This window comes from Mesoplodon densirostris, chromosome 7, assembly GCF_025265405.1.
Source record: "Mesoplodon densirostris isolate mMesDen1 chromosome 7, mMesDen1 primary haplotype, whole genome shotgun sequence".
NCBI lineage: Eukaryota > Metazoa > Chordata > Mammalia > Artiodactyla > Ziphiidae > Mesoplodon > Mesoplodon densirostris.
The window spans coordinates 72385766-72404476 of record NC_082667.1 but is presented as its reverse complement, the minus strand read 5'-3'; the positions used below and the strand labels follow the sequence as shown (position 1 = coordinate 72404476).

Genomic DNA, 18711 nt, shown 5'->3' with positions numbered 1-18711 from the left:
GTTGACCCTCTGTATCCGCAAATGCAGAACCCACAGATAAGGAGGGCTCACTGTACTAGCCATTTTATATAAGGGACCCAATCATCTGTGGGTTTTGGAATTGGGGAGGGTCCTAGAACCAATCCCCCACAGATGCCAAGGGACAATTGTACTTAATTTTTGTGGGGTAAAATGAAAAGAGTTGTTGGGAAGCATAATTGCCGTATAAAGAGTGTAAGCCTAGGGCTTCCCTGCTGGCGCAGTGGTTGAGCATCCGCCTGCCGATGCAGGGGACACGAGTTCGTGCCCCGGTCCGGGAAGATCCCACACGCTGTGGAGCGGCTGGGCCTGTGAGCCATGGCCGCTGGGCCTGCGCATCCGGAGCCTGTGTTCCGCAGCGGGAGGGCCACAACAGCGAGAGGCCCCCGTACCGCAAAAAAAGGGTGTAAGCCTTCAGTGCTGAGAGTACAAGGAAGGAAGAAGACAGAGTGGTCTGGAGTGATCAGGAAGGACTACTGGGAAGAGAAGCGGCCTTGAAGATTGGGTAGAATTCGTTAGGGAAGAAGACTGCGGGAGATAAAGCCCAGGGGTGGGAAAGACGGGGTGATGTGGGGACTGATAAACACTTAAATTTGGTAGGAACTGAGGGTCTAGGGAAGTGGTGAGAGAGAAGGAGGCTTTAGCAGTGATGAGCCACGGAGGGTGTGTGCCAGGCGATAATGGAACGAGAGTGGTGCTCCAGCATGATCAGTCTGGCAGTGAGGACGAGGGAGTCTGGAGGCAGGACTACAGGGTGGGAGCCTCTCATGTGGCCTCTTTGGGCTCCCAGGTAGCTGTCACTGATCCCTGCCAGGGAGTTGCCTGGTGAATGAAGGTTATAGCTGTATACCTGGTGAATAAGCTCATGGAACTTCCCGTTTCTCCACTCTCAGGAGTGTGGGCTTTGGTAGTTGGCCAGCCTCTGCTGGTGCTCGATGTGGTTCCTGTACCTCTGCTGCCAGCATGTCTCCCCAGACATTTTGGAGGTTCTGTGGAGCAACTGGCCATTGACTGAAGTGTAGCCGCTAAGAACAAGCCCATACTTTGGAGTCAGGCAGATATGGGCTTGAAGTCTGACTTTGTCACCTACTGGTTATGTGACCTTGAGGTGGCACTTGACCCCTTTGGGCTTCCATATTCATGTTTGCAAAATGGGGATAAAACGATTTACCTTCTAGGGTCGTTGTACCCAGCAGATTGACACATAGCAAGTTGGTGGGCCTTGCTGTACTTTTACACTGTGGTACTCACTCTGATCTGCAGTTATGTATATTTATATTATTTATGTTTAATATTATAAAATACTGCATCTATTTATGACTATATCAGTCTGTTCTTTTGGATTGTAAGCTCCAGTTCAGTGGGAATAATTATGTTCTAATCACTGTTTTAGCCCAAAACACTCAGTGCAGAACACATAGTAGTGTGTTGGCTGAATGGAGTTTGTGCTCTTAAACCTACTCCAGCCTTTACAAACAGTTGACTTGGGATCAACTAGGGTGTATCTGTAGTTGAGAGCCTAACTTCTCTGTGGTTGAAACAAGTTTTGTCAATTCAAATGCCTTTGTTAGGATGATATGTCAGGATGGCTTGTTGAGTCCTTCATTCTTTCATTCTACAGTGGCAGATCTGTTTTGTGGGGCTTGATGTTTATAAAATTTGGGAGGTCTTCTTTAAAAATATAAGCAATTGTAGAAAGCATGTACACACGTTGCTAGGCCCCTTTCTAGGGCCTTGGAAGGGGCTTGTGAAAGTGAGGGGCCCTAATACTTGAAATTCCTTAGTTTCACAATAAATCATCTCTGCATTTAAAGATTTATAGAATACTCCCTACAGGCAGGGGTGGGAGTTGTGAAGGATATGGAAGTTTCTAAAAGGGAAAAAATGATGTTAATGGATACAAGTTTTAGTAACGCTGTCATTCCAAGTAGACTCAGAACAAAACCCCATTGTTTTATGTTTTTTGGGTTTTTTTTTCATTCAGCAAATATCTATTGAGCACCTACTATGCGCCAGGCATATGTAGGCATTGGAACATAGCTGTGAAAAAAGAAATCCTTGTCACCTGCATCGTGACTTGTAGACCTACATAGATGCAGTGAAGAGCCACAGTGTTGCTCTGAGGCCGTGGAGATAAAGGAAGTTGGATACCTTAGTTCTGCCTTTCTAACCCCCTGCCCTTCTTGGTAGCCATCCCGAGCAGTGATGAAAGAATCATAGACTTGGGAGTGAGTATGATGGCTTGTAACTGCTCAGCCTCTTCCTGGCCATGACCGTGAGAGACAGTGATAGAGGAGCCTTCATTTCTCCACCAAAGGCTCTCTGCTTTGGGGTTGATTTCAGCCACAGTGTGACAGAGCAGAACTGAGTGAGCAATTCATTCTGACTCCGGGGCTCACAAGTGGAGGTGTTTCTTATATTCTGCTACCAGAGGGGCAGCCAACCCCATGGTCTCAAAGAACAGAAGAATTGGGGCCTGGAGACACAAAGTGCCTGCCTCAGTGTTTACCTCCAGCCAGTGCTCCACTTGGCCACAGCGCGGCAGTGACTCACAGCTGGAACTGCGCTCCTGCGTAGTTGCCAGGTTTTGCGTGGGGGTGGGCGAGGAGAAAGGGGAATGAATGAGTAGGAGCAAGTGGCTGCTGGATTTGTAACACCTTGGGAGGCAGCTGCTCCAGAACCGAAATTGAAAGACAACAGGCGGGCTGGGAGCCTCTGCTTCACCTCTGCAGGTGGCCGGGCCCTCCCTCCCAGTCTGACCTGAACTGGGTCTTTCATAAGGCCCCGTGCTGGGAAGACACAGCAGGGAGCTCGAGGAGAGAGTGAGTGTGTCTGCCTCCTTTCCCAGCGAGAACAGAGCTGGAGAGCAGGTTAGTCCTATACTGGTTACTATACTGGGATTCAGTTTGCCGTGATGTATTCCGATTCATGAAAGTCAAGTAATGACAAAGAAAGGGAGTTTTTGATGGGTTGGCTGGGAGCGTCTGCAGTTTAAAAAAAAGAAGAACCCAATTTAATTGGGAATAAACAGGACAAAAGTATCATTAACTACACCTCCCCGGTGTCATTACAAAGGATATTCTGTTGGCAAGTGAGACTGGGGAGGACAGCTGTTCTGCCTCCTTCCTTTGTGTTTTCAATTATGTGCAGTGTTGTTACATTTCAGTCTGTGGCTCCAGCAGTAGTCTGAGGTGAACCTCAGTGTCTCAGGATGTTACAGCTGGAAGATCCCTAGAACATCACCTGGTCTAGCCTTCTCATTTTACACTTGAGGAACCTGACTTATTGAAGAGCATTAAAGAGAAGCATAAAACTGGGTGTTCTCAGAGGTCGAAAATGTTTCCATGAAGTTTTAAAACTTCTGAAGAGTGTGTGTCCCTGGCTCAGCACAGCCTGCTGGGAAGGCTGTTTTTTCTTGGGCTGCACTTTCTGAACCATGGGCCTCGACCCAATGAGGCACAGAAGTGTGGCTGAAGGAAGGTGTTTATTGATCTGAAACTACTTTGCCTGGCAGGCGAGTTCTAAGTTTAAACAAGAGGCTGAGTGTTTTGCCTTAACTCAAAGGGAAGAAAATGTGTTCTTGAGCCAGGCTAATAATATGGGAGTTTGCAACATAGAAAAAGACAAAACAACTCTATTAGAGTGGAGTTTTAGAGCTAGCAAAAGAAAAATATAACAGACACTGAAGGTTGAGTGTCTGCCATAGGCCAGGCACATTATCGGTACTCTTGCAGGGTTGGAATTGTCTCCTCTTTTTACAGATAAGGAAACCAACACTCAGAAAGGTCATTAACTCTTTCAAGGTCGGGTACCGCCAGCGTGCGGCAGAGCTGGGCTTTGAACTGCATGCAGCCTGTATGACTGAATAGCCTGGGCTTCATGCTTTGAAGCCTGCGTGTGGCCTTGATGCAGAGTCTAACCCCCTCATTGGACAGATGAGGAAACTAAGACCCAGAGAGGTTGTGTATTTGCTCAGGGGTGTGAAACCTAGTTGGTAGTAACAGAGCTGGTACCTCAGCTCCTGTTACATTGCTTCTCTGCCAACTTCCTTTAAAAAAAAAAAAGTTAGGGGAGGGGAGGCTCTCTGGGTTTGCTTTCCTCATTCAGTCAGGAGTTTGGCTTTAGTCTTTTCATGGTTATTGAAGTCCTGTGGAGCCACAATTAAAACTTCCTATTAACTATCAATCCTAAGTGTTGGAGCCCCATGTTGGGGCTTGGGGAGAAGAGAGGCTTGCAGTGTGGGTTACTGGGTCAGAAGAGGTAATTTATGAAATGAGTTGGCCACTGAGTGGAGAGCCTAATGAAACATAGATCTTTTCAGATCATGATGGAAGATTTCCGTCTGTTAAATTCAGTGTTTGGAAAGGAGAGACCTCCCTCTTGCAAGACGTTAGAGCTTCCAGTTCACTCAGTTAATTCTGTGACTCCCTTGAGCCCAGCTCTGTCTCTGCCAGGCTCAGCCCCTTTTGGCACCTTTGGGCAAGGAGAACAGGTACTGACTGCCCCTCTGGGTGGCGGGTCTGAGGTTTGGCTGGATTTCAGTGTCTTTGCCTAGTTGGGTGTGTGAGTGAGTCAGCTGTGGACAGTGTGGAAGTGGGGAAGGCCCTTCCTTGGTCTGCACCGTGCTCCCCAGGCCTGGTGGAGTCTCCTAGCCTGGGTATAGGATCCTTTATCAGGACCTGGGGGCCCCTGCCTCCCCAACTCTCTCTGGGGCATGTGTGATACTTGGGCTGCTGAAATCAGAAAATGAGAGTGGTTCTGCACAACCTATCCCTGAAGGTGGCGTGTGTTTGTGCTCAGGCTGTTGAGAAAGGACTTCAAGTGCCTGCTCCATGGTATTGCTGTTCTGTGCTGCAGGAGATACATGAGAAATCAGTGAATGACTGCCCCCAGCCCTGTGGGAACTTAGGATCTTACTGGAGGTAGGGGGAGAGGGGGAGGAGAGCAAACACACATGCAACAGTAGAGAGCAATGTGAGAGCATATAGCCAGTCACCAAATCGTAGGTTTCACACCAAATACTCTCCAAGTTCACAAAAAGGAGATACAGGTGATGTTTGCCAAGTTCACAAAAAGGAGATACAGGTGATGTTTGTATTATCCTCCTGTGTGTTGGTTTTTTTTTTTTTTTTGCGGTACGCGGGCCTCTCACTGTTGTGGCCTCTCCTGTTGCGGAGCACAGGCTCCAGACGCGCAGGCTCCGCGGCATGTGGGATCTTCCCAGACCGGGGCACGAACCTGTGTCCACTATATAGGCAGGCGGACTCTCAACCACTGGGCCACAAGGGAAGCCCCTCCTGTGTGTTTTTAATCACTCAGTAATTGCCTCTAGGGTGTTTGCATTCCATTCTTTGATTCTCTCTGCCGAGTGTACTACCTCTCCTTTGCAGCAGTGAGGGGGAGGGGAGTTGCAGGGGAAGGTTAATTTCTCCAAATTATATTGTAACACAGTTGGGAGAGAGCCAAGGATTAAGCATTCTTTTTTTTTTTTTTTTTTTACATCTTTATTGGAGTATAATTGCTTTACAATGGTGTGTTAGTTTCTGCTTTATAACAAAGTGAATCAGTTATACATATACATATGTTCCCATATCTCTTCCCTCTTGCATCTCCCTCCCTCCCACCCTCCCTATCCCACCCCTCTAGGTGGTCACAAAGCACTGAGCTGATCTCCCTGTGCTATGCGACTGCTTCCCACTAGCTATCTGTTTTACGTTTGGTAGTGTATACATGTCCATGCCACTCTCTCGCTTTGTCACAGGGATTAAGCATTCTTACCATGTTGGTGTCTGATGCTTCCTTCCTCAGGTAGTAAGAGCAGAAGCCACTGCCTTTTGATGGCTTATGACCCTTGTTTTTGTCTCTTTGTGACCCAAGTCCAGACTTCGGTAGGGTTAGCTAGCCTATTTGGAAGCATGGCCTCGCTTTAAAGTAGGAGTCTCCTTAATCATTATTTCTCATTCATTCATTCAGCACGTATCACAGAGCCAGACTCTGTTACAAGCTGATAGTAGCAGTAAAAAGACAGGCAAGGTCCTTGCTCTCCTGGAATACACTGTTAGCCTGGGGTTCTGATGATCATCAAACACAGACTTAAGTAAGAAAAATAACAGTAGCAATTAAAATAGGGTGATGTGATATGAAGTGACTGGGAGCCTACTTCAGTGGGTAGTTGGGAAGGGCTCTGAGATGATAATTCTGCTGAGGTCTGAATGACAAGGAACCAGTTAGAGAGTATGGGGAAGAGCATCCAGTACAAAGGTTGTTAAGTAAGAGAGAGCTTGGTATTCAGGGAGCAGAAAGGAGACCGATGTGGCCAGAGCAGGATGGGGAAGGAGGAGAGTGGTGCAAGAAGAGGATGGAGCTAGGCAGGGGTCAGATCATCTAGGATCTTGTAAGCCAAGGTAAGAGCTTGAATTTTACTCTATGTGTGATGTGGAGCTGTTGTAGGGTTGAAAGGAGGAGTGTGTGTGATCTAACTGACATTTTAAAAGATCCATCAGGCTTTTGATGAGGAAGATGGGTGGTACAGAGGCCAGGGTGGAAGCAGGAAGAGCAGTTAGGTGGCTGTTGTGATGACTAGTGTGCTGGCTGTAGACATGAAAAGAAGCGTATGAGTTCAGAGTATGTATTTATTTTTTATATTTTTAAAATTTATTTATGTATTTATTTTTGCGGTACGTGGGCCCCTCACCGTTGTGGCCTCTCCCATTGTGGAGCACAGGCTCTGGACACGCAGGCTCAGTGGCCATGGCTCACGGGCTTAGCCGCTCCGCGGCATGTGGGATCCTCCCGGACTGGGGCACAAACCTGCGTCCCCTGTATCGGCAGGCGGACTCTCAACCACTGCGCCACCAGGGAAGCCCCCAGAGTATGTTTTTTAGATGGAGGCAACAGGACTTGTGAACATATGATGTGTAGCGGTTAAGGTAAAGGAGTGGAGGATGACTCCTAGGTTGTTGGATAGCGATGCTGATAACGGACATAGGGAAACCTGGAGGAGGAGAATTGGATTTGGTGGGAGTGAGGGGAGGAGATTCATTCTAGTTTTGCCCTGTTAAAATTTAGATGGCTTTTGGTCATTGCCATTGCCGAGACATAGCCAGGGGACTTCCCTGGTGGCGCAGTGGTTAAGAATCCACCTGCAAATGCAGGGGACACGGGTTCGATCCCTGGTCCGGGAAGATCCCACATGCCACAGAGCAGCTAAGCCTGTGGGCCACAACGACTGAGCCTGCGCTCTAGAGCCCTCGAGCCACAACTACTGAAGGCTGTGCGCCTAGAGCCCAGGCACCGCAACGAAGAGTAGCCCCCGCTCACTGCAACTGGAGAAAGCCCGTATGCAGCAACGAAGACCAAACACAACCAAAAAACAAAACAAAACAAAAAAAAAGACACAGCCAGGTTCAACAAACATGAATTGAGTACCTTCTGTATGCTAGGTGTTGTGTGATGCCCTTTCATATATCCTCACAACAACCTTTTGGAAGTATATTATTATTATTTCCTATTTGCCAATGGAAGAAATGAGGCTCAGAGACCTGAGGTGGCTTGTTCTGGTTTGAACCCAGATCTTCTGACCCCAGGACTCTGGGCTGACTTGTTGCCCAGGGTGGATATTGAAGGAGGCTGCTTAATACTGTGTTGATGGCACTCACTTGGAGAGAGGATGGGAACCATATGTTGTCTCGCCAAGGCCTGATTCCCATGCTTCTGGAAGAAAGACCTGTCAGAGTAATGCCAGTGTGCAGCGAGCTGCTTGACATTTACAAATAGTGCAAGCTCCAAAGACCACTTCAGTAACGTCCTCAGCCCCCTTAGGAAATGCCACACGAATAGCGGTGACACTTTGTACTAAATGAGCAATTTTGTAAAAGTGTTAAGTAAAATAAAACAAAAGTTTCTTAAGAAGTGTTGGGGGAATGTAGAGATGCCATTTCGACTGTTGGCCGCTACCTCTTTACTCTGCAGCCCACATGGGAGCTGAAGGGGGGAGGCAATTTCTTGTGTTTTTGGAGTTTGGATTATTAATTTGGGGACCTAACTAGGAGTATTAGTAGGTTACCTGGAACCTTGGCTTTCTGGAGACACTGGGATTTAGAACAGAGATAGTAAGTGCCTTAACAAGTCTGGAGGCAGTGCAGACTGTGGCTTGAGGTCTGTAGGGTGACTCTTTTACAGCATTCTGAGAGCTGTATTGAGGAGCCAGAAGGCCCAGAGTGGCAGCTGCCGCCAAGCATACCAATGAGAAGAGCCTTGATAGAGTCCCTCCGTGGGCTTCAAGGCCGGATACTTTCCTTACATTTTAAGTTGTTTCTTCTCCTCTTTATAGCAGGGGCCAGATAAGAGCTCGTGCTGATAGAGCAGATCTGTCACACTCTCGGCATACCAATACCACCACATCAGAAAAGCAGATTTATCAGGCTGCTCCGACCTCCACTCTTGAGCACCATTCACATAACTCCAGAACTTCTTGCCATGCCAAAAAAAATGGCTGTGCTAAGTAAATTGGAACCTTTATGTTTAACCAACCAGAGTCACTGTTCACATTATAGTCAGAATCTGTATGAATGGAAGAATTAATCTTGCAAAAATGTTGCAAGAACCTGTAGGACTCATTTACATTTTGACTAGCCCTGTCTGTGGCTGTAGGTGGGGCTCTTCCTTCTAGTGAGCTCAAATCAGTCTCCGGTTCTCCCTGGTCCTCACTCTGTTCTCTTACCAAGTCTCCTGTGTGGGCTGTCCTACTTCTTTAGGGCCTAACCCAAGTCCTTCCAGCCCAGGGCTTGTGAAGACGTCCTTGTTTACATGGATGGTTACCCATGGCCCCCCTTTATGGGGCTTGTCCTTCCCTGCCATCTTCCACCCGTGCTCCCTGGTCCTCTCACAGGCGAGACTGGCTGCCCTTCAGCCTGGAGGGCTGCTCCTGGCAGGAAGAGTGGGATCCGAAGATAAAGGCTAGGTTCTGCTCCACCTCATCTGCCGAGTTACTTTCTCAGTAGTCTGAAATGCAACAGAAGCCCTTGTATGGAGGAGCGAGAGTTTCTGTGCTCAGTTGAAACCAGCCACCTGGCTCCCGGCCGGGTCACCTACATCACTGCCAGGGAGCAAGGTGGCAATTCAGGTTTAAGAACAGGTATTTCAGGGGATTTGTCTTTGCCTGCTAACTTCATCTTAAGATAGGGTGATAGGACATGAGATTCTTCATGGGTTTTAGAAAATCAAAAGTCAGGAAATGGGGCAGGCTGGGGGCTTTTGGGCTGAGGGGTTGAGGACAGCAGGAAAAGTCCGAGGACTTTGCAATCTCCCAATGGGTGGGGGAATCCAGCGTTCAATAGACAACCTCCATTTGGTGAAGGTGAGCCTGGAGTGGTAGAAAGAGATCAGAAAGGTGGTGGGTGCAGGAACACAGGAGCTGACTGTTGTGGGCACGTCATTTCCCCTTTCTGGGCCTTTCCTCACCTGTGGCTTGATGTAACGAAACACAGCCTGCCCTCCTGGGTGTTTAGGCAGATTGAATGAAATAGTCCAAGGACCTAACTCTTCTTCCTTTGCCAAAAAGTGCTGAACCAGAAGCTCTGCCATTAACAAGCTGGGCGAGTTTGATCCAGAAACCATCGAATTTTAAGACCTCAGTATTCAGGAGGCATTACTACTTTTTAAAATTTTTATTTAATTATTATTAATTTGGCTGCATCGGGTCTTCATTGCTGCACATGGGATCTTCGTTGCGGCACGTGGGATATTTAGTTGCAGCATGCGGACTCTTAGTTGTGGCATGTGGGATCTAGTTCCCTGACCATAGATCGAACCTGGGCCCCCTGCACTGGGAGCTCGAAGTCTTAGCCACTGGACCACCAGGGAAGTCCCCCAGGAGGCAATGCTTTGATTCATCTCTTTTCTCAATGTATTGAGTCCTTTTTTTTTTTTTTAACTTAGTCTTCCAATAACATCCCGTAACCCACATCTTCATTTCTTTTTGCATAATATAGGAATAAAAATATCTGTGCTGCCTACCTCAGTGGGTACTCGGGAGGGTCAAATACAATAATGAATGTGACCACACTTAAAACTTCATGTAAATGCAGGAAATGGTGGTGATGGTGCTGTGGTTGATAACTGTTTTTAGCAACAAGGGCAGCATCCATATTAGGGAAGGAAGGTTGAGGAGCTGCCTCTAGGTCTGATCAAGTGACAGCTATATTTTTGCCCACTTTAAAACACTATCTTTCTTCTAATGTTAGAATGTGAAAATCATCGCAGTGCCTGCACCTTCCAGCTCAGGATTCATTTACCCAAGACCCTGGGCTTGTTTAAGCTGGTACAGGTTGGGTGTGGGGAGCCCAGGAGTTGCTATTCAGGTTGTACAGTGTATATGAAGGCATTGCTGGATGCCGGATGCTGCTCCAAGCACATAGAAGATTTGCTCTTTGCTCACATCTACCAGAGATTCACCAGGCTGACCTTGGGATAGGACCAAAGGCTGTTTGGGGGCTACTGAGTGCCACACAGGTAGTGTCATTCAGAAATTTGGCCCTGGGCATAAGGGGAGGGAGAGGGAGTAGCAGTAGATGCTGCTGTTTTTCAGGTGCCTTGACTTTAGGGACTTCTGATCTTGACCAGGAAGCTGCCAGCCCCACAGACTCCTAAGGGAAGGGGACAGCAGGTTATCATGCAAAGAGCATCGAATTTAGAAATTGAAGACCTGGATTCATGTCCCAGTCTTATCACTTATTGACAAAGTTATCTTGAGCAAGTCTCAACCTCTCTGAGCCATTTCCTCATTCATAAAACAGGGGTCGACGGTGTTGATAGTTAAGATGTGTAAGAAAAGGCTTTGTAGAGGTAATCGTGATTAGGAATTATTGTTATTCCCATTATGAGCAGAGCATTTTTTTTTTTTTTTCTCTAGGTAGAAATGAGGCAGGCTTAGGTAGAGTGTTTTCAAATTCCCTGGTGAATGGAGATGGCTAAAAGAAACTGGGTGCAAATAAAGCCTAACCCATGAACACAATGCAAGGATTTCTGAAATAGGTGTTATGGGGGCCTGCTTCTCATCCTTATCCAGATGCTCATTCCTCAACTCTATTTTTTGGGGAAGAACAGTCTGCTGCCTGCCAGATGAGGTCATAGGATTCCAAGGGCTTTGCCTGGAACCAGGAGCTGGGAATTCGGAGGCTGGCAGTGGTTGGGAGGGTTGAGAGGGTGCTAGGGGTGGTGTGCAGTTGCAGGGCCAGGGAGCAGACTGGCCTGATAGCTCTGCCTATTTCACATAGGGCTTATTAGGATTCAGGCTGCTCAGACCTCAGTGCCAGCTTTACCCAGACACCAGAATGCAGGACGCTCTGACAGCCCCAGGGCAAAGTAAGACAAACTTTGTAGGCTTAGAGGTTTTTTATTTTTTAACCTTTATGCTATGCTCATTTAAGCCTACTAATCTCTGGGGTGAGTCAGGGCTCAGTTTGGGGACGGGGCTGATATCTTAGCACTATCGAACTGAGATGATATGTTGACTCTGACAAGAAAAAGCATTTTAACCGTCTGTATAAGGAGCCTTAAAAAATGACCATGCCCTTTGATTTAGTAATTTTACTTCTGGGACTTTAACCCAAGGAAATAATTCGAATTGAAGAAAAAGCCCATATATGCAAAGATATATTGACTATAATAGTGGGGGTGGGGTAGGGGAAGCACCTAAAATGTCCAGCATTAGAAGAATGTAAATCTTTCTAGAATGTAAGCACTGCGGGGTAAGGACTTTTTTGTTCGCTCTGTATCTCTAGCACCTCAGGCAGTACCTGGCACACAGATGGCCAGTAAACATTCTTTGAACAGTTATATGAAAAAAATTTTACATCTGTATGATAAGACTATTTATTATTCACCTATTTCAAATGAAGACATCTTAATGACATAGGAAATTGTCTATGTTAATTTGATGTGAAAAAAGCAGGATACAGATTTCTAAATATAGTAAAATCATATTTTTTTAAATAAAATGATTAAAAAAAAAGAAAACTAGGAAGGAGAAGATACCCAGGTATATCTCTAGGTGGTGAGATCATGGGTGACCTTTTTTCTTTCTATATTTTCTAAAATTTCTAAAATAACTATGATTTCGCGGTTGAGAAAAACATTTTAACACAAATCATATTCTTTAAAGAATAGAAAAAGGAGGTTAGGTTAGTTTATTCGTGGATCAGAGCAGCAGCCTCTAGAGCCAACTCCTCCTTCCTTTCAAAGAACCAGGCAGCCTTTATGAATACACAAAACACCTACACACTTCAGTTGTGTCTGTCAACTCGGCGTGGAAGCTGATCCCTTCTCACTTCAAAAGGGTGATAGAAACTCCACAGTGTTGAAATTGTACAGGTCACGTTGCAGAGACATGCCCATACATTTATATCCCATCACTGAAGTGAAGACATTTTGTAGTAGGGAGAAGAATTTTAAGAAGATAGATTTTTCTGGGTGGATGTTAATTCTTAGGATTCTTTCCCTGGTTCATGGGTTTTGGAAGCTGTTGAAAGTGCCTTCTGCTTTCCTTCATTCTTGTTTTCAGCTCGTGCCATCTTAAGGTAACTTTCGCTGAGTGAGTCAGTTTGTTGGAGTTAGCCCTTCATGGACTGTCTCTCTAAGATACAGTGCTGTCTTGGAGGCAAGACTTGCCTAGAATTGAAATCCCCACATCTTAGGTGGGCTTTGGCGCCTGAGCTGGAAGTTTTTGGTTTTTCAGTGCAGCTGGGTTCTGGAGTGGTCTTACCCTGGGAGGAGTCTGTGTTGACCAGGGATCCTCAGACATTAATGACCTATTGTTGTGTCTGTGAGCCTTTCCATTCACAGGACTTCTCATTCATTATCTCTCTCTCTCTTTAGCCATAACCAGCAGACCACAGCCTTCAGGCATCCTGTGAGTGGGCAGTTTTCTCCAGAAAATAGCGAATTTATTCTTCAAGAAGAGTAAGTACATTTGTATATTCTCCTTTTCCAGGCAGAGCTTGGGAGCTTAAAGGCATTTGCTTAAAACAAAGCTTGTTGGACTATTTTCTCTCTCAGACATAGGGGCTTGGCATGGATTGTTTGATTCAAGGTGAAACTCGAGAATTTTGTTTGTCAATCTCTAGACTTCTTTCAGCGGGTAGATGTGGAAGCGGGGAGATGATATGGGGATATGCCGTGATGGTTATTGAGCCTCTTCATAGCTCCCTTTCCCCGAATGATCCCTTTCCCCTCAAGCATCACCTAACACACTAGCTGTGCTCTGAGAGGACCCACTCACCTGTTGTGAGAGTACCTTAAATACAGCCTCAGGTCCAGCTGAACCAACCTCCTGAGGAGGCCTCATATAAGAGCCCAAAGCCAGGGCTTAGAAGAGAGGAGGGCTGGTGGCACCCATTGTCCCTGAACATTTTGAGTCCTTTCTGCTTGCTTTCCCTAACACGGGCACCGTCTTGCCCCTCAGTCCCATTTCACCAGGGCCTCTGGGGTGCTCAGAGGTAGGTTGTACCACCCAGGGCTTGTCTGCTTAAAAATGCAGGTACAGCCCACGCATACATTTTGGGGAGGTGTTCTGCCAAAAATGAAGGCAGAGAAATGTGTGCAAGTGTCTGTGTTCCCTTCTGATCATTTGAGACAGTTCTGTTTGAAGAAAACAATTCTGTCTGAGAAACTAATAGAGACATTGGCTTTAAGCGTTTTTCTTTTTTTTCTTTAAAAAAATATACACACACATACATATATATGTATAATGTGTGTGTGTGTGTGTGTGTGTATATATGTGTATATATATATTTTTGGCCGCGATACACAGCTTGTGGGATCTTAGTTCCCTGACCAGGGATTGAACCCAATCCCTCGGCAGTGAAAATGCGGAATCCTAACCACTGGACCGCCAGGGAATTCCCAAAGATTTTTTTTCCCCCTTCAAATCACTTTTCTTCTGTTCAATCACCTAGATATGTTCAAATATAATCTTAAATTATCAGTATTTATATTTTTACAACATTTCCCTCTCTCAGTACTTAAACTTTTAAACTAACATGGAAAATTTCAAACATATACAAAAGTAGAGAGATACAGTAATAAATCCGATATATTCATTACCCATCTTCAACAGTTTCCAAACATGACTGATTTTATTTTATCTGTACCCTCCCCCTCACCCCTGGATTATTTTGAAGCAAATTCCGAACATATTATTTCATCTCAATAGTGTTTTCAACTTAGAATCATTATCCAACAGAACTTTTAAATCTAGAAATCTGTAATTGTGATCATACTGACATTCCTTGCATGTTTACTCTGTGCTGGGGATTTTATATGCATATCTCATTTAATACAATAATCCTGAGAGGTAGACCATCATCACCATCTTAGAGACGAAGATACTAAGACCCAAAGAAGTCACGTCACTTGCCCAAAGTTGCCTGGCTAGAAGTAGAAAAGCCAGGATGTCATCCCAGCCTGATCTCTTTTTGGTCAGGTTTAACCCTTGCCCTAGTCAGAAGCTGTTTACTCAGTTATTTTGGTGCTCGTGGCCCACAGGACATGACAGCCAGACTGTGGGGCTTGTGGGGGGTTGGGGATGTTTGACTTTGAAAACATTAATACTATTAGAGAAAGAGGGGATGCAAGGTAAAGATTGTCTTATCTCCTACATTGAAAAAGACCTGCTGTGTAAAGACAAAGCCAGAATGTGGATTCTCCGAATTCCAGGTTGGAATGAGTTTGTTTATAGAATCCTGAAGGTTAGAAGCTCTTGGGAGGTTATTGAGTTCAGCCCCCCTCCTTAGGCATCCAGGAGACACAGGCGCCTGTCATTATTAAAGGTCTGGATGTAGAATCCATCAGAACATTTAGCTTGAGAAGTTACCAACTTTAATAAGAGCTTCTGGAGAAATGCACACTTTCCATCACTAAACACCTCTGTCACATACATCCTTTTTCTCATTGTTAACAGAAGACTTTATCCCTTGACCACTTCTGAGAAGGTAGCCTCTTTATCCTACCAAAATATCTCTGCAGCTAATCTCAATTCCATCCAGTTTCCAAGGAAAAGATATTCCTTCTTTTCAAGGGTCACTTTTTCCCTCTAGATCCCGTTTCCTGAATGTCATAAGGGGTGCTTGCTCATTTCAGATGATGGGTACAACTGTATGGCCAGACATTCCTTGAAGCAGACAGAATGTGCTTTAGGCATTGAGAGAAAAGGATGATTCCTATGAACTGATGTGGTGATTGCTGCACTTATTCATTGAATACTTAGTCAGTGCCTCCATGTGTCAGGGGCTATGCCAGACTCTGCAGTTATAGCAGCAAACAAGACAAATGTGGTCCTGTCTGTGAAGAGCTTACGGTTGAGTAGGGAAGATAATTAAACAAGATATCACAAATGTGATAAATGTTCAGGATAGAGGGAGTATAGGGTTCAATGGGAGTTGATAAAAGAGGGTTCTAACCTGGCTCAGGGATTGTGGAAGGCCTCTCCATGCTGGGAAAGGATGTTGTTTAAATTGAGACCTGACCAGTTAAGGTGAACAACTTGTGCAAAGACGGAGAGGGGAGAGCATGGGGGATCTATACTAGTTGAGTTAGAATGAAAAACGAAGAGCACCAAGTGGATTCTGGAGATACTTGGGAGGTAAAACTGACAGGACTTGGTGATTGATTGGCTGTGATGGGGAGGAAAGAGAGGGAAGACTTTCTTGAGGTGTCTGGCCCTAAACTGGAGGAAGGGGGAAGATTTAGATAAGAGAAGATAAGTGTGCACGAGTGTGAGGGTCATTCACAGCTGAGGGACGTGTGACCAGCCTTGGCAAGAAGACTGACATGCCACTTCCCAGAACTTCTGCTGCCAGTGTCCTTGTCCCCACCGTGAGCCACAGCTGCCTCCCGCCTCTGCAGGAGACCCTCCAACACTAGCAGAAATAAGGCATTACCCTGTACATCCACCAGAGGGCAGACAGCGGAAGCAGGAAGAACTACAGTCCTGCAGCCTGTGGACCGAGAACCACATTCACAGAAAGATAGACAAAATGAAAAGGCAGAGGACTATGTACCAGATGAAGGAGCAAGATAAAACCCCAGCAAAACAACTCAATAAAGTGGAGATAGGCAGTCTTCCAGAAGAAGACTGACATGTAATGGAGGTTTGTGAAGGAGAGATAAGGTTGGAGAGGGAGGTTGCAGCCAATTATCCAAATGGCTTCCTCCTGAAATAGACTTGGCTTTTCCTCCAGGTAAATCCTGGGGGAGCTCTGGAGGGTGAGTGAGGCATTATTTGCCTTCCCAGGAACCATTTTTTAAAACTGTGCTAAGGAATATGATTTCCACTTTGTTCCCTTAGAGGAGCTTAATTTTGTTGTGTAGTGTATTATGTGGTGAGAAAAAAAATGGCTGAGGTGACCGTTTGTGTCTTTTTTTTTTTTTTTTTTTTTTGAGGTATGTGGGCCTCTCAGTGTTGTGGTCTCACCCGTTGTGGAGCACAGGCTCCGGACGCGCAGGCTCAACAGCCATGGCTCACGGGCCTAGCTGCTCCACGGCATGTGGGATCTTCCCAGACCGGGGCACGAACCCACATCCCCTGCATCGGCAGGCGGATTCTCAACCACTGCACCACCAGGGAAGCCCCCGTTTGTGTCTTTATATCAGCTCTCAGATTAATGTGTTGGGTAGAAAAAGGAAAACTGGCTTTTTTCTTTTCCTTCTCCAAAGGTCTGTTACGGTCACATTGACTCCTCTAGCCAGAGCCTCTGCCTCGGTTTCACCACTTCTAGAGCGGTGATTCTCAAAGTGTGGTCTCTGAACCAGCATCCCCTGGGAACTTGTTAGGGATGCAATTCTCAAGCCCCACCCCAGATCTACTGAATCAGAGATTCTGGAGGTAGGACCCCCATAAACTGTGTTTTAACGAGCCTTCAGGTGATTCTGATTCTGGTAAGAGTTTGAGAACCACTGATTTAAACAACCTGCTGTTCCCATCCCTTCTGAATTACTCCCAGATTCTTCTATTTATCCTTAAGTCTCCTCCAGATAACCCATCATTCTTTGGGCTGCAGTGGCAATCTCATGGATTTTAGTCAGATAATCTTGGGATTCCTTATCCTGTGAGAAGAAAAAAAACATTCTTCATGGTGACTTCCTTTAGAGCATTACTGATGTGAACAGATAACCCATCTCCCGCACAGCTGGCAGGTGGGGCTCACCTCAGCTGTTTGGTGTACCAGGTGCATGCCCACCAAAAGATTGTTTCCCATCTTACTGATTAGAAGCATGGAGAAGAGAAATAATGTGAAAGCTATGATCTGGTGGATCTAGAGGACATAAACTCTGAATGTTCCAGTTTCTGTTTCAGTAATACAGGTTCAGTCAGGATAGTCTAGGGTCTGCTCTGGTAATAACAACGAAAAATAAAATCTCAGTGACTTAGAACAATTAAGGTTCTCACTTTTGCCCCATGTGTCCATCATAGGTCCCCTGAGGGGTTCAGCTCTGTCACCTTTACTGAAGGACCTGCATCTCTGTGCTTCCATGATTGCCAAAGGCCAGAAAAGGGAAACTTGGTGAATTGTGCACTGGCTCTTTCACTCACATCTCATTGGCTAAAGCGAGTCACATGACCACTGCTAACTCCAAGGTGTCAGGGAAGTGCTTTTCTACCAGGCATCTGGGAAGGGAATCAGAAATATTTGTTGGTCAGCACTAATGACTATGCTTAATAACCCACAGTGCATATTTATTAAGGGAAGCAGGACCTTTTGAGACTGTCGCTGACGAGCATCTTTTTTTTTTTTTGCGGTACGCGGGCCTCTCACTGCTGTGGCCTCTCCTGTTGCGGAGCACAGGCTCCGGACGCGCAGGCTCAGCGGCCATGGCTCTTCCCGGAACGGGGCACGAACCCGTGTCCCCTGCATCGGCAGGCGGACTCTCAACCACTGCGCCACCAGGGAAGCCCGACGAGCATCTTTTGTTGCATGACTAGTGTTTGTTTTTTCATTTCACCTTTTCTGTTATGCTACTGAGTTCTTTGTCAGAACCCCCAAGGCAGGTGGGTATCAGTCAACAGGTCCTGCAGCCTTGACCCCCAGGGGAGACCCCTGCATACCCAAGCCAACAAGCGTGTGGAAATCCCTCTTGGAAGAGCTGATATAAGCCCAGGCTGCATTAATAAAAATATAATGTGTAGAGAAAGGGGGAGAATAGTTCTGGTATACCATGGTGTTTGTGGGCTACTTCATTAATTCATTCTGAGTTTATGGAGCCCCAAGGACATGCCAAGCCCCAGACGCTCTGATCTGGGTACTAAATTTCAAGAGGGATGTTGAGCAATTGAAATATCCCTGAGGAGGGGAATCCCCTTATGAAAAGGGGTCTGGAAACCCTGTCCTATGGCCGATCATGTTTAGTCTGTAGGAGAGAAGATGAAGGAGGATGTGCTGTAAGTCTTCAAGAAGGGCTGGCAGGTGGAAGTGGGGTATGTTTATCACGTGGCTGCCAAAGGCAGGCATCAGATCAATGAGTAAAAGTAAAAGACAGGCAAATTTCAGCTCAGTCTCTAATTTTCTAGGAAGGAGATTTTCTATCATCCCTTGTTTCAAGATCTAGAATTTCATCTTTAACATTAAATGAAGTAGTCTACTTCTTAGAATAAGAGTTGGCTTTTTCCACTAATAATAATATTGATATTATTATTAT

At 46.0% G+C, this 18711-nt stretch overlaps 1 protein-coding gene across 2 annotated transcripts in view; it reads left to right on the top strand.

The window, feature by feature from the left end:
• Positions 1-18711, top strand: part of PLEKHA7 (pleckstrin homology domain containing A7) — a 214369-nt gene that overhangs the window by 115014 nt on the left and 80644 nt on the right. For both annotated transcript variants that reach the window (XM_060104315.1, XM_060104314.1), the window contains exon 4: positions 12895-12978. In XM_060104315.1, coding sequence (XP_059960298.1) covers positions 12895-12978 — 84 coding nt within the window. The remainder of the gene's footprint in view (positions 1-12894; positions 12979-18711) is intronic.